General features: G+C 38.5%; 2 protein-coding genes across 5 annotated transcripts in view; one reads left to right on the plus strand and one right to left on the minus strand.

Annotated features, from left to right (window-relative positions):
- Window positions 1-807, minus strand: part of ankrd24 (ankyrin repeat domain 24) — a 43,255-nt gene extending 42,448 nt beyond the window's left edge. The window contains exons 1-2 of the mRNA XM_061884018.1: window positions 736-807; window positions 476-606 (exon numbers count right to left, since the gene is read on the minus strand). Of these exons, the coding sequence (XP_061740002.1) occupies window positions 476-606; window positions 736-807 (203 nt within the window). The remainder of the gene's footprint in view (window positions 1-475; window positions 607-735) is intronic.
- A 6,085-nt stretch (window positions 808-6,892) lies between these two features.
- shdb (Src homology 2 domain containing transforming protein D, b) overlaps window positions 6,893-22,500 on the plus strand; it is a 113,200-nt gene continuing 97,592 nt past the window's right edge. For 2 of the 4 annotated variants that reach the window (XM_061883180.1, XM_061883181.1), the window contains exon 1: window positions 6,899-7,047. The gene's annotated coding sequence lies outside the window, so the exon portion shown is untranslated. Of the gene's footprint in view, window positions 7,048-22,500 lie in introns of all 4 variants that reach the window. The other 2 variants (XM_061883179.1, XM_061883182.1) reach the window with 2 other exon arrangements.

The following is a 22,500-nucleotide window of genomic DNA, read 5'->3' on the forward strand; positions in this document are numbered from 1 at the left end:
TGTTCATTTCCTTGCTTCTTGTCCTGTTTAATAGATGTCATCAGTGTTTGAACCTGACACTCTGTTTGATTATTTGCTTCTTGTCCTGTTTAATAGATGCCATCAGTGTTTGAACCTGACATCATTGTTATTATTAATTCATTATATGTATACATAGATAGATATAGCCGCCCCCAGACACATTTTTTTCTCTAAATTTGGACCCCCGAGTCAAAATAATTGCCCAAGCCTGGTATACTCAGTTGTATTGACAACTGTATTGAACATGTGTTTGGTATTTTCTTGAATGTAATGACAATAAAGCTAGTCTAGTCTATTATAACGCTGTTTAAAAATAAACATTGTTGCATTGGCTTTGCATCAAATCAGATTGTTTACTGGGTAATACCAGATCTAATGTTCAGCCTATATTTTTTCAAACTAAAATGGGTGGATAATGACGACACATTTGAGTATTATAGTCCATTGCACTTACGCCGACTTGCCCTCAGCATCCAGCTTGGTGGGACACAGGCCTTTTTTAAGGATGAGGGCGGACACTTTGTCGGCATCGTTCTGCTCCACAGCCTGCAGGAGTCTCTCGTCACTTTTGCACCAGTCCTGGCTCTAAAAGGACCCAACCAGAACAGCAAACTCATCACACGCACACACACACACACACACACACACACACACACACAAAACAATGCACAAAACATTTTGGCACCAGGATTGCTACAAAAGAAGGATACATACTGGGAGTGGCTGTAGGTTGAGACAAGTAAAAAAGCTCTTCATCAGGCTAAGAACAGGCTTCTCAGGATCCATACTTTGCTATACTCGCCTCTTTAGAAAGCCCTAAAAGCTCATCCCCAACCCCCCCCCCCCCCCCCCCCCGCCCTCCCCTGGTTGCTACAAGCGAGGAAAGCTGGCAGCCCCAAAACTGAGTGTCCTTGCAGCGATGTGAGGACTCAGCACAAAGACCAGAAGCATGCTGGCTGCAAGTTTGGGTGTTCGGTCACGGGGATAAAGCGACAACAAATATCCTCTTTCAGGTGTTAATAAAAGGCAGGGTGTCCAAGTGTGGGGCGGGGGGCCATTTGAGGCCCGCGGCTATTTTCTAACGGCAAGTTCTAAAAATACCATAAACAAAGTGGAATAAAAGAGCAGACAGGTGAACTGTAACAAGACGAAAAAGTTGCAATGTGGACTTTAGTAAAACAAAGCTGCCATTAAGCTGTTTTTTATTAATCGCTCAAAAAATAATAATGCATCAAAATCAGTGTTGTTACGAATTATTGGCCTATTCAAGGCTCCAATTATTTCACATCAAAAATTGCACTTTTATATATTTTTTGTGGAAAACATTGCATACTTTTGTGTTTGCCATAAAACAACAGTTTTTTTTTTGTTTTTTTTTTTTTTGTTTTACTTAAAGGGCATAGCACAAACAAACAAAATAAAACCATGAAAAAAAAAAATAATAATTAAAAATAATCGACCGATAGATCTGAAGTTGATCTCGAGACTTAAGCGTTGGAATAAAAAATAAATAAATAAATTAGGGCTGGGCAAATTAATGCGTTAATTATGAGTTAACTCATCAATCTATTAACGCCGACAATTATTTTATCGCACATTTGCTTGTGTTGTTTACATGCTTTTATTTTGTTAACGCCTTTTCTTAACAAGATGGCGTCGCCCGGCGTGGAGGGGCTCTTGGTAAAGATGGAACATTTGGCAAGAATACCGGACAATTCTGCAAATTTCATGGCTGGCTTACAGCGTGGTCACTCCGGGATCACTTACGACCGCCAGACAATTCTGGATGTGGATAGATCGGGCCGTTTTGGACCGAATGACGCGTGCTTGGGAGACCGGCTAGCTAGCATGGGAATACTTTGCCGGCTACATCCAGCGGCCTGTGAAGCAGCGGAGTATATGTGTTGTCTTTCTATTTATGAATAATGCAGACCAGGAGTGTTGGCTGAGTTCTTAACGTTTACTTTCAGAGCGTGCATATCACAACATACAAGATGCCGTCATGGCGACACAACCTATACCGGGCTACCGCGCATGCTCATCACTCCTGTTGCATGCTGGGTAGGGTAGTTATTTTATTCCCTGGCTCATAACATCACAATATAGTACCATGTATATGATGCGTTCAGTTTATCAAAGCACCAAGCAAACAATCGGAAAATTGCCATCATATCAATTCTTAGATATGGTCATAATTATTTTAAGTGCACTACGCAGAATAAACACAACATTATTAATATTGCTACTACGGCTAATTTGATCAAAAATTCCCTAAAACAGCCCACTACCTATAATATAGGTTTTTTAAACATAAGATCCCTGATAAAAAAAATGTTTCTGCTGAAATTGCCTGTTCAGATGTTATGATTGTGGCTCAGAGATTTGTATGTAGATTATATTTATTGTCCATAACAAACAGGATAACTTAAATACCCTGGCAGTGGCAATAAGCTTAAATGTTTGTATTTACATTTTTTGAGTTGATTTTCATAAAATATGCTATTTAACTGCTACTGTTTAACAGGGACTGATTTAAATTATGTTTGCACAACGAATGTTTTGGTGCTTTTGTTCGTGTGGGAGAATATTCCAATAAAGGTGCACTACACACTATTTGTGAATTCATTATTGGGCTTTGCGTATACAATGCAGTTCATCGCGATTAATCAGAGAAATAGTGCGATTAACTTCGATTAAAATTTTTAATCGTTGCCCAGCCCTAAAATAAATACATGTTATGACTTAATTGAAACACATTTATGAGTGGTGCCCTTTTGAATTCCCACTAATTTTAATGAGACCTAAAAAAATATAAATATATATATATATATATATATTAATGAAATAAAATCAATGTTATTAACTCTTGAAAGATTTAAGGCTCTAATCACTTCACATTAAATATCGCACTTTTTAAATATTTTCTTTGGAAAATATTGCATATTTTTTGTGTTTGCCCTATAAAACTGAAGTATTTTTTTTTAAAGGGGAAAATACAAACAAACATAATAAAACCAGAAAAAATATATTACAACATTTAATTGACGGATAGATCTGAGGTTGATCTCAAGACTTAAATGTTGAATGTTAAATAAATTAACATATTTTATGACTTATTTTAAACACATTTATGAGAGGTGCCCTTTTAAATTCCCAATAATCTTAGTGAGACTTGAAAAAATTTGTCAATGCTAAAAAAAATGATGTAATAAAATCAATGATATGAATTAATGACCGATTCAAGGCTCCAATTATTTCACATTAAAAATGGCCTTTTTAAATATTTTATTTGGAAAATATTGCACATTTTGTGTGTTTTTCATTAAAACAAAGTCTTTTTTGACAAAAAGGGCATAATACAAACAAACATTAAAAACACATGATCAAAATAATTAAAGGTTTTAATCGACGGATAGATCTGAAGTTGATCTCGAGACTTTAGCGTTGGAAGTCAAAATAATACGTGAAAATGTATGACTTATTTTAAACACTTTTATGACTGGGTCCCTGTTGGATCACCGAAAATTTTTAGTGGGACTCCAATTACTTCACATCCAAAATTGCACTTTTTAATACTTTTGGGGGCAAATACTGCATATTTTGTGTGTTTGCCATAAAAACGACTACGTTTTATTTTACAAAAAGAGCATAAAATAAACAAAAACTTGACAAATATTAAAAACTTTTAATCGACGGATAGATTTGAAGTTGATCTACAGATTTAAGTGTTAGAAAGTTTTTTAAAAAAGTACTTATGAGTGGGCTATTATTATAATTGTTTTCTAGTTACTGAAGTAAATATTACCATTATAAACATCCATCCATTTTCTATCGCTTATTCCCTTTGGGGTAACAGGGGGGCGCTGGTGCCTATCTCAGCTACAATCGGGCGGAAGGTGGCGTACACTCTGGACAAGTCATCATCTCATCGCAGGGCCAACACAGATAGATAGACAGGCAACATTCACACTCACATTCACACACTAGGGACCATTTAGTGTTGCCAATCAACTTTTCCCCAGGTGCATGTCTTTGGAGGTAGGAGGGGCCTATCCCCAGGTGCATGTCTTTGGAGGTAGGAGGGGCCTATCCCCAGGTGCATGTCTTTGGAGGTGGGAGGGGCCTATCCCCCAGGTGCATGTCTTTGGAGGTGGGAGGGGCCTATCCCCAGGTGCATGTCTTTGGAGGTGGGAGGGGCCTATCCCTATGTGCATGTCTTTGGAGGTGGGAGGGGCCTATCCCTATGTGCATGTCTTTGGAGGTGGGAGGGGCCTATCCCCAGGTGCATGTCTTTGGAGGTGGGAGGGGCCTATCCCCAGGTGCATGTCTTTGGAGGTGGGAGGAAGCCGGAGTACCCGGAGGGAACCCACGCAGTCACGGGGAGGACATGCAAAGTCCACACAGACAGATCCCGAGCCCGGGATTGGAACCCAGGACTACTCAGGACTTTCGTATTGTGAGGCAGACGCACTAACCACTGTACCACCGTGCTGCCCATATTACGAACAAATTAACATTATTGCATTACAAATGGAGCAAAAAAAACACCATAAGAAATACCAACAATAATGAATAATAATAATAATAATTACCTCAAATATCAACAATACAATCATTTCAAATGCAACAATACATATATGTATTTAAAACTTGAAATACAAAATAAAGCAGATAAATGGTGGGGAAGTAATGGAAACAAGCTATATTAACCTTGTACATTGTGATAGTAGACATAGGTTAAGTTTCATCAATGTGCCTTGATTTACCCAGTTTCTCCTCGGGTTCGGATGTTAATATATGTGTGATGAAACATGATTATATGCATGAGTGTATGTATGCATATGCGCTTGCGTGTGTATATTTATGTTTGTACTGTGAACGTGCGGGTGGATGTATGTACCGTAAGTGTGTATGTTAAAGTTAAAGTACCAATGATTGTCACACACACACGCACACACACACACTAGGTGTGGCGAAATTATTCTCTGCATTTGACCCATCACCCTTGATCACCCCCTGGGAGGTGAGGGGAGCAGTGAGCAGCAGCGGTAGCCGCTCCCGGGAATCACATATATACATACATACATACATACAAACCCCGTTTCCATATGAGTTGGCAAATTGTGTTAGATGTAAATAAAAACGGAATACAATGATTTGCAAATCATTTTCAACCCATATTCAGTTGAATATGCTACAAAGACAACATATTTGATGTTCAAACTGATAAACATTTTTTTATTTTTTACAAATAATCATTAACTTTAGAATTTGATGCCAGCAATAAGTGACAAAGAAGTTGGGAAAAGTGGCAATAAATACTGATAAAGTTGAGGAATGCTCATCAAACACTTATTTGGAACATCCCACAGGTGTGCAGGCTAATTGGGAACAGGTGGGTGCCATGATTGGGTATAAAAACAGCTTCCCAAAAAATGCTCAGTCTTTCACAAGAAAGGATGGGGCGAGGTACACCCCTTTGTCCACAACTGCGTGAGCAAATAGTCAAACAGTTTAAGAACAACGTTTCTCAAAGTGCAATTGCAAGAAATTTAGGGATTTTAACATCTACGGTCCATAATATCATCAAAAGCTTGAGAGAAACTGGAGAAATCAACATTGAATGACCGTGATCTTCGATCCCTCAGACGGCACTGTATCAAAAACCGATATCAATCTCTAAAGGATATCACCACATGGGCTCAGGAACACTTCAGAAAACCACTGTCATTAAATACAGTTCGTCGCTACATCTGTAAGTGCAAGTTAAAGCTCTAATATGCCAACTGAAAGCCATTTATCAACAACATCCAGAAACGCCACCGGCTTCTCTGGGCCCGAAATCATCTAAGATGGACTTAGGCAAAGTCTAAAAGTGTTCTGTGGTCTGACGAGTCCACATTTCAAATTGTTTTTGGAAATATTCAACATCGTGTCATCCGGACCAAAGGGGAAGCGAATCATTCAGACTGGTATCGACGCAAAGTTCAAAAGCCGGCATCTGTGATGGTATGGGGGTGTATTAGTGCCCAAGGTATGGGTAACTTACACATATGTGAAGGCAGCAGTAATGCTGAAAAGTACATACAGGTTTTGGAACAACACATGCTGCCATCTAAGTGCCGTCATTTTCATGGACGCCCCTGCTTATTTCAGCAAGACAATGCCAAGCCACATTCAGCCCGTGTTACAACAGCGTGGTTTTATGAAAAAAAAAAAAGTGTGGGTACTCAGTAGAAAAAGTTTGGACACCCCTGGTTTAAGGTGCAGTAAATGTAAACTTTCTCTTCTGTCTTACAAGTTTACTTCATGTGTGTTCTTGATAACGAAGGGCCACGGTATAAGGTTTTTCCCTTTGTGTGTGAATAATTAAATGCCACCTGAGCTCTGATGGCCATTGTGGATCCGTTATAGCAGGCACTAACGTGTCATGCTGCCGCCATGACGAATGATACAGAACCCCCAATGATACCCCATTCAAACACACAAATCACCACATATATGTCCATTAAATTAAACAATACAAGCTTGGCCATCATACTAGCAAAAAGCTCTTACCTCATTCTTTTTAAACTTAGCCTTCAGACTCTTCATGCTGCTCTATCTTGATTATTTAATATAAACTATAAAAAAAAAAAAAATACGCCTAAAATTAATCCAGAGCTACCTGTACAGGTGCTTTATGCTTCACCACCTGCCTCTCTCTCTCCACACTCCAGTGGCGAGAGACATTGACCCCGCCTCTCTCACAAACAAACCAATCAGTAAAGCGTATTAAGCCGGTTTGACGTTTTAATCCGCCTACATCACGTACAAGCCAATCAGCAAAGCGTATAAAGCTTATTTGGCACTTGATTGGTTGCTATGTTGATGACGTTCCAGGAAGTAATGTGGAAAGTGCGCTAATTTGAAACATGGTCGAAGCGCCGAGCTTTTTTAAACATTGAGACACGAATGAGAAGACGTTGCAGCCCTTTTTTCCTCGCCTTTGTTACGTTTCCTGTCTGAAAATAGTAAGTAAACCAAGTAAGTATATTGTTTTGACAAATCTTTGGCACGACAATCAACTGCAAGTCTGGATAAGCTAAACCCGGAAGTAAACAATAGGCGAGAAATGTGCGTTCCCACGCTTTAAAAGTACACCAAATATAATTAATGATGAACAAAAAGTTAAGTTAGGATTGTAGTATTCGGTAATGAATCAAAAGGGTTAAGGGATGTACGTAAAAGTCTTAAAGTCGATTTACTGAGCGTATACATGCTGTACACAACTTGACCAGAGGGGGGCAGTAAATCCATGTAAGACAGGGGTGTCCAAACTTTTTCCACTGTGGGCCGCACACTGAAAAATCAAAGCACTCGGGGGCAATTTTGATATTTTTAAATTTTCCAAACCAATACAATATAAAGTTTTTTTTTATTATTGTTGTGGCTCCCTCAAGTTAGCTTCTAAGGACCCAGAAGGGCTTCAGTCTTAAAAAATGTCAAAAATAAGTCATATATTATTTTTTTCATAAAACCCTTGAATCTCTAGTTCGACTTCATTATTATTATTTTTTTACATTTTATAAGCTTTTTGTCAAAAATACAAAATGTACAATATTTTTCCCAAAAAGATTTTCATAGTGGAATATGGGACGGCAAGGCGCAGTGAGAGAGTGGCCCCGTGGGCAACCCTAGGGTCCCTGGTTCAATCCCCACCTTGTACCTACCTCGTCACGACCGGTGTGTCCTGAGCAAGACACTTCACCCTTGCTCCTGATGGGTGCTGGATAGCGCTTTGCATGGCAGCTCCCTCCATCAATGTGTGTGTGAATGGGTAAATGTGGAAGTAGTGTCAAAGCGCTTTGAGTACCTTGAAGGTAGAAAAGCGCTATACAAGTACAACCCATTTATCATTTAATATTTGATGTGAAGTAATTGGATCCTAAGTAGGTCAATAATTCATAGCAAAATTGATTTGAATGTATTGTTGTTGTTTTTTTTTTTTTAGCAAAGAATGTTGTTATTAAATTCCATTAAAATTCTTGGGGACCCAAAAGTTTCCCACTCATAAAAAGGCCATGCTTTTTTTTTTTTTTTTTTTTTTTCATTCAACACTTAAATCTCTTTATCAACTTCCGATTATATGTTGTGTAATTAGTTTAGTATATTTATAATAGCAATCAATAGAATAATTAATGTAATTTTTTAAATAATTTTCATATTTTTGTTGTATTTATGTCCTTTTTGTCCTTAAATCAATCATTTATAGAAACATTGATTTTGATTTATTATTTTTTGGGGGGGGGAATTATAAAAAAAAAGGTGTTATTAGAGTCAACAATGCAACTTTTTCTCGTTGCATTACACCAATTTGCACTGTTATTCCACTTTTGGGGCGGTTTAGCTCGGTTGGTAGAGCGGCCGTGCCAGCAACTTGAGGGTTGCAGGTTCGATTCCCGCTTTCGCCATCCTAGTCAATGCCGTTGTGTCCTTGGGCAAGACACTTTACCCACCTGCTCCCAGTGCCACCCACACTGGTTTAAATGGAACTTAGATATTGGGTTTCACTATGTAAAGCGCTTTGAGTCACTAGAGAAAAGCGATATATAAATATAATTCACTTCACTTTTTATTATTTAAAAAAAATATATATATTTTAGTATTTTTAGAATGATGTGCTGCGGGCCGGTAAAACATTAGCTACAGGCCGCAAATGGCCCCCGGGCCCCACTTTGGACACCCCTGAAGTAAGACAATGCCAACCTTTTCCAAAAGACTGACATTAAAAACCATAGTCATCTTCTTTTTGAATGATTGATTGAAATTTGTATTAGTAGACTGCACAGTAAAATACATATTCCGTACAATTGACCACTAAATGGTAACACCCGTGTAATTTTTTCAACGTTAATCAATTCATGGCACGCAGCATGGAGCGCTACTGCCTACTGGCGCTGACGAGACACAGGGCCGCCATCTTGGAGTGGTGATCCGCTCCACTCTGTGGAATTCATTTGGCAGGACCAATCAACTGTCAGCACATTTCATTCATCTTATCTCACTGAATACCACTGATTTTCACCTGATCTTTGTCATACGTGTAGCTATGATAAAAGGACACATGTTTTATTATTCATAGTTTGCTTTACAGTAATAGAATATTCTTATATGCTATAAGTGATCAGACGTCCGAGATCAAAACTGGGAATAATATCCCAGAGAAGGGGGGAAAAGGTCAGCAGTTTTTAAGATGAAGAAACAATATGATTATATATACTGTAAATGTGTTTATCCTTAATAAACAATGTATGAATACATTAGATATCTATAGACTGTATCTCTGATGCTGCAGCAGCAGAGAGTTTGTTCTGTCTTGACACTTTGTATTGATATTTTCTATTACATTCTTCCCCTAAATGATCATGTTTACACTGATTGTTTTATATGTATTTTTGATATATGTGGCTTTAGATAAAAGCGTCTGCCAAATACTTAAACATAAACACCTGAAAGTCTTTATATCAACTAAAACCACCAATCTGTTTCACTGGATTCAGAATAAAGACAAATTCTGTCTTACTCAACAATGTTAGTATTTGAATATTGTTACTTGAAGACTTATTCCTGGTTACAATTATACTGTTAACTTTATGTTATTCAAGTATGACATTTTAATTAATTTAATTGACAAGCAATTCTATTGTGGTCATACTCTTGTGTGCCAGCTGTACTATTGAAAATATTTGCTCCTTCTCAACTCTGTGGTAATATTCTTTTCACAAAATACAACCAATAGTACATTAATGTTAAATCTTACTTGTGAAAAGGAATCCCCCGATTCCTTTTTTCAACAGTACGCTCATTTGAGCAGGAAACCGCTGAACACCATCTTTGTTTTCTACCTGTCAACTGTCACTTTAGAGGCCTACTGAAATCAGATTTTCCCATTTAAACGGGGATAGCAGGTCCATTCTATGTGTCATACTTGATCATTTCGCGATATTGCCATATTTTTGTTGAAATGATTTAGTAGAGAACATCCACGATAAAGTTTGCAACTTTTGGTCGCTAATAAAAAAGCCTTGCCTTTCCCGGAAGTAGCAGACAATGTGCGCGTGACATCACAGGTTGTAGAGCTCCTCAAAACCTCACATTGTTTATAATGTGGCTACCAGCAGCAAGAGCTACTCGGACCGAGAAAGCGACAATTTCTCCATTAATTTGAGTGAGCATGAAAGATTCGTGGATGAAGAAAGTTAGAGTGAAGCACAAAGAAAAGAAAAAGCGACGGCGCCAGGCGGCGGCAGTGGGATCGTTTCAGAAGTAATTCAACACATTTACGAGGATAATTCTGGAAGATCCCTTATCTGCTTATTGTTTTAATAGTGTTTTAGTGAGATTGTAAAGTCATACCTGAAAGTCGGATGGCTGCGGTGAACGCCAGTGTCTCTCAGAGAAGCCAATGCAGGAGCCAAGATCACAGCTGCCTTTTTGAGCTGCAAGAGGAAGTCGCATAATCCGCTGAAGTCTCCGGTAAGAGCTGACTTAATATCACAATTTTCCCATCCAAAAACTTGCTGGTTGACGTAGAGAAACATGTTCGCTTGACCGCTCTGTGTTAAAGCTTCACAACAAACAAAGAAACACAGGCTGTTTCGGTGCTAAAGGCAGCTGCAATCCACCGCTTTCCACCAACAGCATTCTTCTTTGACGTCTCCATTATTAATTGAACAAATTGCAAAAGATTCAGCAACACAGTTGTCCAAATTACTGTGTAATTATGCGATGAAAAGAGACGACTTTTAGCCGTGTGTGGTGCTGGGCTAATATGTTCCCTCCAATCCGAGACGTCACAAACACGCGTCATCATTCCGCGACGTTTTCAACAAGAAACTTCGCAGGTAATTAAAAATGTTAATTTAGTCAACTAAAAAGGCCGTATTGGCATGTCTTGCAATGTTAATATATCATCATTGATATATAAACTATCAGACTGCGTGGTCGCTAGTAGTGGGTTTCAGTAGGCCTTTAGGCTGCTCATCACCACTTCAAGATGGCGGCCCAATTTCTCGCGTCACAGCAGCCAATCCTGCGTTGATTGATTGATTGGCTGATTGAAACTTTTATTAGTAGATTCCGTACAATTAACCAATAAATGGTGACACCCGAAAAAAATGTACAATTTGTTTAAGTCGGGGTCCACGTTAATCAATTCATGACGTCTACTTATAAGATGTCTTTATTAAAAAGGATCCCAGTTGATTACAGGAATAAATGTTGCATATCAGCAGGGGAGAGGGGGAGAAAACAACAAAGTAAAGCACGATTCCCTGAGAAAACATTCCAACCAAATGTATCCCCTCATTACAGTATAAAGTAGGTTCATTAGTTCTCCTGAAATATTCCAGGGTGCCTTGTTGACTCTGTGTGATTTAATTAAATTGTTGGCTCCCATGCTGCCAAATATTTACGCTTCTGATTATTTCTCACTGTATGAGATGGTGAGTTCTCATTCTGCATCTTCCCTTTCTCCCAATGCTGGTTTTCCACCTCTTCATCCGGAAAGTTCCAGGTGTCGAACGTACAGAAAGGACATGTTATTTAACAGCGTAATTCTAGTTGAAGGTGTTTGGAGAAGATGTTCATCATCTTATTGATATCCTGTTCCCACACGATAACATATGGATCTTCTTCCTACATAGCAATTAAAGATTGTTCACCTTGCTCCTACAAGACTGCAGCATCTTCTGTTTTGGAAAAGCCATGCTAAATATAAATGCAAACTTTCAAAACATGCGGGGGCCACTTTAAAACATTTTTGTACATTGAAATATACTAAAACCACTACAAAGTAGGTCAATCAATATATGCTAAACTACTGTATCTGAACCAAACATCCATATCTTTGCCTTGTCTTATTTGTAACAAAGCATTTTCAAAATTTTCCAGCATAAAAAAGGCTAAATGAACTACATTTACCAAAAATCAAACTTGATATTTTACAAATGCTAACTGTTAGCATGTTTATGTAAGCATGCTCGCAGGTTAACTTTAAAAAAAAATGTTTTTGCCTATTTTGCAGCCGAACACCTCAGTCATTTAACTTGGTACTTGACACACTTTATCTCAGGGGTCACCAACGCGGTGCCCGAGGGCCCCAGGTCGCCCGTAAGGACCAGATGAGTCGCCCGCTGGCCTGTTCTAAAAATAGCTCAAATAGCAGCACTTTTCAGTGAGCTGCCTCTATTTTTTAAATTGTATTTATTTACTAGCCAGCTGGTCTCGCTTTGCTAGACATTTTTAATTCTAAGAGAGACAAAACTCAAATAGAATTTGAAAATCTAAGAAAATATTTTAAAGACTTGGTCTTCACTTGTTTAAATAATTTCATTTATTTTCTTACTTTGCTTCTCATAACTTTCAGAAAGACAATTTTAGAGAAAAAATACAACCTTAAAAATGATTTCAGGATTTTTCAACACATATACTTTTTTACCTTTTAAATTCTTTCCTCTTCTTTCCTGACAATTTAAATCAATGTTCAAACATTTTTTTTTTATTCTTGTAAAGAATAATAAATACATTTAATTTAATTCTTCATTTTAGCTTCTGTTTTTTTGACGAAGAACATTTGTGAAATATTTCTTCAAACTTATTATAATTAAAATTCAAAGAAATTATTCTGGCATATCTAGAAAATCTGTAGAATTAAATTTAAATCTTATTACAAAGTCTTTTGAATTTCTTTTAAAATTTTTGTTCTGGAAAATCTAGAAGAAATAATGATGTGTCTGTTAGAAATATAGCTTCGTCCAGTTTGTTATATATTCTAACAAAGTGCAGATTGGATTTTAACCCATTTAAAACATGTCATCAAAATTCTAAAATTAATCTTAATCAGGAAAAATTACTATTGATGTTCCATAAATTATTTATTTATTTATTTCTAAAATATTCGAATTAGCTAGTTTTGCTGGGGGTTTTTTTTCGGTTGAATTTTGAATTTTAAAGAGTCGAAATTGAAGATAAACTGTTTCAAAATTAAATTTTAATTTTTTCCGTGTTTTCTCATCTTTTAAACCGTTCAATTAAGTGTTTTTTTCATCATTTATTCTCTACATAAAAACTTCCGTAAAAGGAAAAAAAATTTACAACGGAATGACAGACAGAAATACCCATTTTTAAAAAATATATATATAGATTTATGTATTAAAGTTAAATTGAGCAAATTAGCTATTTCTGGCAATTTATTTAAGTGTGTATCAAACTGGTAGCCCTTCGCATTAATCAGTACCCAAGAAGTAGCTCTTGGTTTCAAAAATGTTGGTGACCCCTGCTTTATCTGATAGCATGCCAACATTAGCAATCTGGCATACCTACATAAAATGCTAACTTTTTCTGCCAATTTTACGTCTGAACACCTCAGAGTCATATAACTCGGTACTTGACGCACGGTAACTGTTAACATGCTATATTAAAATTAAAATGCTAACTCTTTTAGCCAATTTTGCAGCCGAATACCTCAGAATCTATTCACTTGCTACTTGACACACCCTCACTGTTAGCATGTTTTCAAGCTAATTTTACTTGCGTATGCGTCATAGTCATATGACTTGGTAGTTGACACATGCTAACTGTTCGCATGCTAACACTAGCATTCTAACATTAAAATGCAACATTTTTTGCCAATTTTATAGCCGAACACCTCAGAGTTGTAGGACTTGGTACTTGACGCATGCTAACTGTTTGCATGGTGACATTAGCATTCTAGCATACTAGTATTAAAATGATAACTTTTTAGCCAATTTTGCAGCCAAACACCTCAGAGTCATATAATTTGGTATTTGACACACGCTAACCGTTTGCATGCTTTCAAGCTAATTTTACATGCATATCCATCATAGTCAAATGTTCAGACATTCTAAATGTTAACATAATATCATGAGCATTCTTGCATACTAGGCCCTGCGATGAGGTGGCGACTTGTCCAGGGTGTACCCCGCCTTCCGCCCGATTGTAGCTGAGATAGGCGCCAGCGCCCCCCACGACCCCAAAAGGGAATGAGCGGTAAAAAATGGATGGATGGATTCTTGCATACTAACAAAAAAATGCTAACCTTTTAGCTAATTTAGCAGCCGAACACCTCAGTCATAAGACTCTGTACTTGACAAATGCCAACTGTTAGCATGCTAACAATAGCATTCCTGCATACTAACGTTAGAATGCTAACATTTTAGCCAATTCTGCAGCCGAACATCGCAGAGTCATAGCACTTTGTACTTGATGAATGCTAACTGTTAGCATGCTAACAATAGCATTCTACCATACAACAGTAGAATGCTAACTTTTTAGCCAGTTCTGCAGCTGAACACCTCAGAGTCGTAGGACTTGGTACTGGAAGCATGCTAACTATTCACATGCTAACAATAGCAATAGCATCTAGCAACATATTTCAAGCTAAATGCTAACCTTTTAGCTAATTTGGCAGCTGAACACCTCAGTCATAGGACTTAGTACTTGACAAATGCTAACTGTTAGCATTCTAGCATACTAACATTAGAATGTTAACTTTTTAGCCAATTCTGCAGCTGGACACCTCAGAGTCGTAGGACTTGGCACTTTACGAATGCTAACTGTTAGCATGCTAACAATAGCATTCCGGCATACTAACATTAAAATGCTAACTTTTTAGCCAATTCTGCAGCCAAACATCTCACTGTCATAGTACTTGGTACTTGATGAATGCTGACTGTTAGCATGCTAACAATAGCATTCCGGCATACTAACATTAGAATGCTAACTTTTTAGCCAATTCTGCAGCCGAACATCGCAGAGTCATAGCACTTTGTACTTGATGAATGCTAACTGTTAGCATGCTAACAATAGCATTCTAGCATATAACAATAGAATGCTAACTTTTTATCCAGTTCTGCAGCTGAACACCTCAGAGTCATAGGACTTGGTACTGAAGGCATGCTAACTGTTCACCTGCTAACAATAGCAATAGCATCTAGCAACATATTTCAAGTTAAATGCTAACCTTTTAGCTAATTTGGCAGCCGAACACCTCAGTCATAGGACTTAATACTTGACAAATGCTAACTGTTGGCCAACTTTTTTGCCAGTTCTGCAGCTGAACACCCTAGAGTCGTAGGACTTGGTACTGGAGGCATGCTAACTGTTCACTTGCTAACAATAGCAATAGCATCTAGCAACATATTTCACAAAGGAGCTAAGCCGTAAGACAAAGCTCTCGATTTACCGGTCAATCTACATTCCCATCCTCACCTATGGTCATGAGCTTTGGGTTATGATCGGGTACAAGCGGCCTAAATGAGTTTCTAAGGGTCTCTCCCTTAGAGATAGGGTGAGAAGCTCTGTCATCCGGGAGGAACTCAAAGTAAAGCCGCTACTCCTCCACATGGAGAGGAGCCAGATGAGGTGGTTCGGGCATCTGGACAGGATGCCACCCGAACGCCTCCCTAGGGCAAGTCTGAAAACCCAGGACACGTTAGGAAGACTATGTCTCCCGGCTGGCCTGGGAACGCCTAGGTGATCCCCCGGGAGGAGCTGGATGAAGTGGCTGGGGAGAGGAGAGTCTGGGCTTCCCTGCTTAGGCTGCTGCCCCCGTGACCCGACCCCGGATAAGCGGAAGTCGATGGATGGATGAACATAATTCACGTTGTCTTGCTTTCGCGTTACAAGTGCAACATTACTAACATTAAAATGCCGGCTTTTTGACGCATTTTGACTGTTGGTATGTTAACGTCGCTATCCAAGTTTGTCTTGATTTTAGCATTCGCAAGAAAATTCTCCCACAATAGCATTTTCAAATTTTTTTTACACAATGTTGTGATCCAGGTTGTTTTTATTTTGTCTTTAGAATGTGTCGCAGGCCAGTAAAAAAACACTCCGGACACCCGATTGCACCTAAACTGAAAAGCAGAATACCGGAATGACCGTCGTAAACCCCCAGCGGCTTCACGTTTTTCTTTCCAAGTGTTTTTTAACTCCAGACTTTTGCCAGGAAAAGCTTCATCTCAGTGCGCTGGAGGAGAAAGACGTGAAAGGTCTTGATGTTGATAGCTATCTCGCAATGGTGGAGGGGCGTGCATGCGTGTGTCGGGATTCCAGCTCGATGACCTCATCCTCTTTCCCGCCTGTGGGAGCAAACGAGCTCGTGAGCGTCGTAAAGAAAAAAAAAAGGCAGCATTTAAAGGGTCTTAATGGCTGTAGCACACCGCCCCATGCGTCCTGGTGGGAGAGCACGGCATGAAGTCGATACGTTTCCCCATCAGGATGTGATGGCCTCAGTGCTTGTGCCAAGTCTTGTGTATCAGACAACGGTTCAACTTCAACCTTGTGACCCTGCCTGCTCAAAAGGATGAGGGGACCCCCCCCTCTGAAGACACTAAACAGCCACAGTGAAATGCCGAATCTTTTCCAGAAAGTTGTGGCAAAAGTTTCAATGTTTTCAGGTAGAGATGTCCGATAATAGCCCTGCGATGAGGTGGCGACTTGTCCAGGGTGTACCCCGCCTTTCGCTCCATTGTAGCTGAACTAAACAGCCACAGTGAAATGCCTGAATCTTGTGCAGAAAGTTGTGGCAAAAGTTTCAACGTTTTCAGGTAGAGATGTCCGATAATAGCCCTGCGATGAGGTGGCGGCTTGTCCAGGGTGTACCCCGTCTTCCGCTCGATTGAAGCTGAACTAAACAGCCACAGTGAAATGCCCGAATCTTGTCCAGAAAGTTGTGGCAAAAGTTTCAACGTTTTCAGGTAGAGATGTCCGATAATAGCCCTGCGATGAGGTGGCGACTTGTCCAGGGTGTACCCCGCCTTCCGCTCGATTGTAGCTGAACTAAACAGCCACAGTGAAATGCCTGAAACTTTTCCAGAAAGTTGTGGCAAAAGTTTCAATGTTTTCAGGTAGAGATGTCCGATAATAGCCCTGCGATGAGGTGGCGACTTGTCCAGGGTGTACCCCGCCTTCCGCTCGATTGTAGCTGAGATAGGCGCCGGCGACCCCAAAAAGGGAATAAGCGGTGGGAAATGGATGGATGGATGTCCGATAATATTGGACGGCCGATAAATGCTTTAAAATGTAATATCGGAAATTATCGGTATCGGTTTCAAAATTATCACTATCTGTTTCAAAAAGTAAAATTCATGACTTTTTAAAACGCCGATGTGTACACAGACGTAGGGAGAAGTACAGAACACCAATAAACCTTAAAGGCACTGCCTTTGCGTGCCGGCCCAATCGCATAATATCTACAGCTTTTCACACACACACAAGTGAATGCAAGGCATACTTGGTCAACAGCCATACAGGTCAAACTGGGGGTGGCCGTATAAACAACTTTAACACTGTTACAAATATGCGCCACACTGTGAAGCCCAGGGGCGTCACTAGACCTAATACTGTACTGGGGCACAAATAATTCATGTGAGTGTGCAAAGCGCGCAAGCAAAAACATTTTTTAGCACTTATTTATCATAAAAAATACATAAATAGTGCTTTAAACTATGAAATCATATCAATCAATCAATCAATCGATGTTTATTTATATAGCCCCAAATCACAAATGTCTCAAAGGACTGCACAAATCATTACGACTACGACATCCTCGGAAGAACCCACAAAAGGGCAAGGAAAACTCACACCCAGTGGGCAGGGAGAATTCACATCCAGTGGGACGTTAGTGACAATGCTGACTATGAGAAACCTTGGAGAGGACCTCAGATGTGGGCAACCCCCCCTCTAGGGGACCAAAAGCAATGGATGTCGAGCGGGTCTAACATGATACTGTGAAAGTTCAATCCATAGTGGCTCCAACACAGCCGCGAGAGTTCAGTTCAAAGCGGATCCAAGACAGCAACGAGAGTCCCGTCCACAGGAAACCATCTCAAGCGGAGGCGGATCAGCAGCGTAGAGATGTCCCCCAACCGATACAGATTATGTTGTATGGATCTTTGATTAACCACCTGAAATTAACTAACTAACTATTTTTATTTATTTATTTATTTTTTTTTAATTTATTTGTTTTTTTCCCTTGGCCTCAGTCTGCACCTCCTCTCCAGGGCCCAGGCAAAGACCGATTTTTTAAATTTTATTTTAATCTTCTATTTTTTTTTCTACCCCCCCCCTTTGTTTACCTTTATCTCATCTTTTTTGTAAGGGGCGCTGGAAGCCGGCAGACCCGTCAGCGATCCTGTTCTGTCTCCCTGTAATGTTTGTCTAAACTTGAATGGGATTGTGCTGAAAATTTTAATTTTCCTGAAGGAACTCTCCTGACGGAATAAATAAAGTACTATCTAATCTAATGCATTTGACCTACTTGTGCACTTTTTTTTACTCCAGACTTCTAAACTGCAACTGGTAAAAGCAAAAAGGAAGAGCAATGAATCTTTTTGAAATATTTATTGCAGTAATCATCTGCAAATTTAACATCTACAAAAGTAAAACAAAAAATAAAGCACCCCTACATCTCTGGGTTCTTTTCTATTATTTAATTTCCATTTATGGCAATGTGGCAAATCCTATTTCAAATACACAAAACTATAAAATATACACAAAACAATAAAGCCACAGTAGTAGAATTAATGAACAACTGTTGTGTGTCTGTTCAGGGAATCATTTTCTGAGAAGTAAACTGGAACGTCTCCTTTTCATTTTTGCAAAGTGGTCAATCACTCTGGACGGACATGGAAATATTACAGTAACTGTAATACAGTTGACCAGTGGTTCCCAACTGCTGGGTCGTGACATAAAAGTGGATTGTGTGTCATTTTCAGTGTGTCGCAGTCAGATGTGTGCATGGAAAAATCAAATTGTGGCAACAAAACCAGATTATTTTTGCCTTTTTTCTAGTGACTATTAGTGAGTATTTAGCGTGAGGTAGTTACCTACCTCACGCAGTGATTCTCGGCCCCTCTCTCTCTCAACCGAAGTCTCGATCCACACGTGAATAAATTACCATATTAATTAGCCATGTGCTCATTGTTAGTGGAGTGAATACAGTAGCAAGAAATTACCATACTAAGTAGTATGTGCGCTGTTGTCTATGTTATGTAAACTTAAAACTCTGAAGCGTTTTTTTTTTTTATTGGTGACATTTTTACTGGGGCACTGGAAGATCAACAGTGGGGCACGTGCCCCAGTGAAATATGTCTAGTGAAGCCACTCCAAACAAGAATGACAAACACATTTCGGGAGGACATCTTTTCTTTTCCTCTTTCTTTTCATAGTTTATTTCGTACATGAGCACATTTACAACACAATACATCACACAGTTTCATATCACCTTACATCGCATCATGTCCGAAAAGGAGTAAGAAGAAGCAAAGCTTAGAGCGCCCACAAATATATACATTCATCTACTGACTTTCCTTACAGCAAAATGACATCCGTGAATGAGTAATACAACAGTTCTGTAACATGTAATTAATTAATTCAGTCATTAAAATTCATGACTTTTTAAAACGCCGCTGTGTACACAGACGTAGGGAGAAGTACAGAGCATTCCTCTACAGAATCTCCTCTCTGGTCAACAAAAGCACCTTGAGGATTCTAGCGGGAACTCTCATTCAACCCTTCTTCGATTACGCTTGCACCTCCTGGTACCCCAGCACCTCCAAAACCCTCAAATCTAGACTCCAAACATCCCAGAATAAGCTAATCCGGTTACTTTTAGACCTCCACCCCGGATCACACCTCAATCCAACCCACTTCTCCAAAGTGGGCTGGCTCAGGGTGGAAGACAGTGCAAGTTGTTTTACTCTGAGCCTAGTCTATAAAATCCGCTACACCTCCTTGATACCGAAGTACATGTCAAACTACTTCCTTAACGTAAATGACCGCCATAACCACAACACCAGGGGGAGCTCCACAAACCACGTTAAACCCAGATTTTGATCTAACAAAGGTCTTAACTCATTCTCTTTCTATGCCACATCAATGTGGAATGCACTCCCAACAGGTATAAAAGTAAGTGCATCTCTATATTCCTTCAAAACCGCTCTAAAACAACACCTCCAGGCAACATCAACACTTTACCAATACCCTCCTCCATTCACATCCCATCTCCCCGGATTATAAATAACTCAAATGTACTTCTAATGTATATACTTGTTCTTATGCTATGTGAACTCACTATGTTCTCTGCTGGCTGTACATATCCTACTAAATAAGACTTACACTGTTTCAATGTCCATTTCTCTGTTGATGCAATTGTTGATGACTGAAGTACTGATATCAACCAAAGCTCCTCATCCCACCCCCCGGATTGTAAATAATGTAAATAATTCAATGTATATACTCTGATGATTAACTTGTGTGATGACTGTATTATGCTGATAGTATATATTTTTACCATGAATTGATTAACGTGGACCCCGACTTAAACAAGTTGAAAAACTTATTCGGGTGTTACCATTTAGTGGTCAATTGTACGGAATATGTACTGAACTGTGCAATCTACTAATAAAAGTATCAATCAATCAATCAAAAACCAACATACTGAGATGAAAAATATCTTATTTTCAATAAGGTTCAAAGTGTTTCTCATAATTCTTCTTCTTTGTACTTTGTAAGCACTATTAATTTGAACATCCTCTTAAACTTCTTCTTTGTACTTTGTAGGCACTATTCATTTTGAACTTCCTCTTAAACTGGATCATATCAGTACAATGTTTAATTTCTCTACTTAATCCATTCCATAATTTAATTCCACATACTGATATGCTAAAGGTTTTAAGTGTTGTACGTGCATACAAATGTTTTAAATTAGATTTTCCTCTAAGATTATATTTCTCCTCTTTAGTTGAGAAGAATTGTTGTACATTTTTTTGGTAGCATGTTATAATTTGCTTGGTGCATCATTTTAGCTGTTTGCAATTTTATCAAATCATCGAGATTTAATATTTTCGACTCAATAAATAAAGGGTTTGTATATTCTCCATATCTAAATTTTGTATTATTCTAATTGATCTTTTTTGTAACACAGTTAACGAATTTAGCGCACATTTGTAGTTGTTTCCCCATAATACTGCACAATAACTCAGATATGGTAACACTAGCGAGCAGTAGAGAATATAAAGTGATTTTCGGCCCAGGACGTATTTTGCTTTGTTCATTATTGAGATATTTTTTGCCACCTTATGTTGTATGTTTTGTATATGAGATTTCCAATTCATTTTATCATCTATTAATACTCCAAAAAATCTGGTTTCTTTTACCCTTTCAATATCTACTCCGTCTATTTGTATTCTTGTCTGATGCTCTTTTCTACTGTTACCAAAAAGCATTATTTTAGTTTTACTGAGATTCAAAGATAATCTATTTTTATCAAACCTTTTTTTTTAATTTGTTCATTTCTTCTGTTATTATTTGTGTTATCTTCTGTGTGTTCTCTCCTGAACAGAAAGCAGTTGTGTCGTCTGCAAATACAATTAACTTCAAGTCCTTTGTAACTTTACAAATGTCGTTTATATAAAGATTGAACAATTTTGGTCCGCACCGTAACACTACATAAACACAACAGAACAAATACCCAGAAACCCTTGCGGCACTAACTCTTCCGGGACGCTACTCCTACTCCCCCCCCTCCCCCCCTCATGCTCTCTCAGGGAGAGCATGTCCCAAATTCCAAGCTGCTGTTTTGAGGCATGTTGAAAAAAAATAATGCACTTTGTGTCTTCAATAATAAATATGGCAGTGCCATGTTGGCATTTTTTTTTTTTTTACATAACTTGAGTTGATTTATTTTGGAAAACCTTGTTACATTGTTTAATGCATCCAGCGGGGCATCACAACAAAATTAGGCATGATAATGTGTTCATTCCACCACTGTATATATCGGTATTGGTTGATATCGGAATCGGTAATTAAGTGTTGGACCAGGGGTGTCGAACTCAGTTGAGATTGGGGGCCACACGGAGAAAAATCTACTCCCAAAAAGGCCTGACTGTTAAAATCACGGCACGATAACTTAAAAATAAAGACAACTTCAGATTGTTGTCTTTGTTTAAAAATAGAACAAGCACATTCTGAAAATGTACACATCATAATGTTGTTTTGTTTTTTTCATTTACATGTTGCGGTTTATAGTATTCTATCTTTTATTTGTTGTTATTTATACTTTCTGAATAAATTATGTGATAATGTACATCAGTCAACACATTGGTGTTAATTTTCAATCTCATCATGATTAAAAAATTATTTCAAAATCAATTCACAGGATGTTATTTATGTAGTTTGCTCATTTTCCTCTACTGATGTACTAACGTGGTTTATTATTATTATTTTTTTTACATATGGAGCTTCATCTGCAAAGATACAAATAATTGCTATTGCGACATCTAGTGGACACATTTAGAACAGCGGTTACTTTCATTCAAAAATTTCAACTAATTTTTATACCGAGGAAACTCATCCCGCGGGCCGGATGAAACTGGTTCGCGGGCCGTATGTTTGACACCCCTGAGTTAGACA

The sequence above is a fragment of the Nerophis ophidion genome, linkage group LG22 (assembly GCF_033978795.1).
Source record: "Nerophis ophidion isolate RoL-2023_Sa linkage group LG22, RoL_Noph_v1.0, whole genome shotgun sequence".
In the NCBI taxonomy this organism is placed as follows: domain Eukaryota; kingdom Metazoa; phylum Chordata; class Actinopteri; order Syngnathiformes; family Syngnathidae; genus Nerophis; species Nerophis ophidion.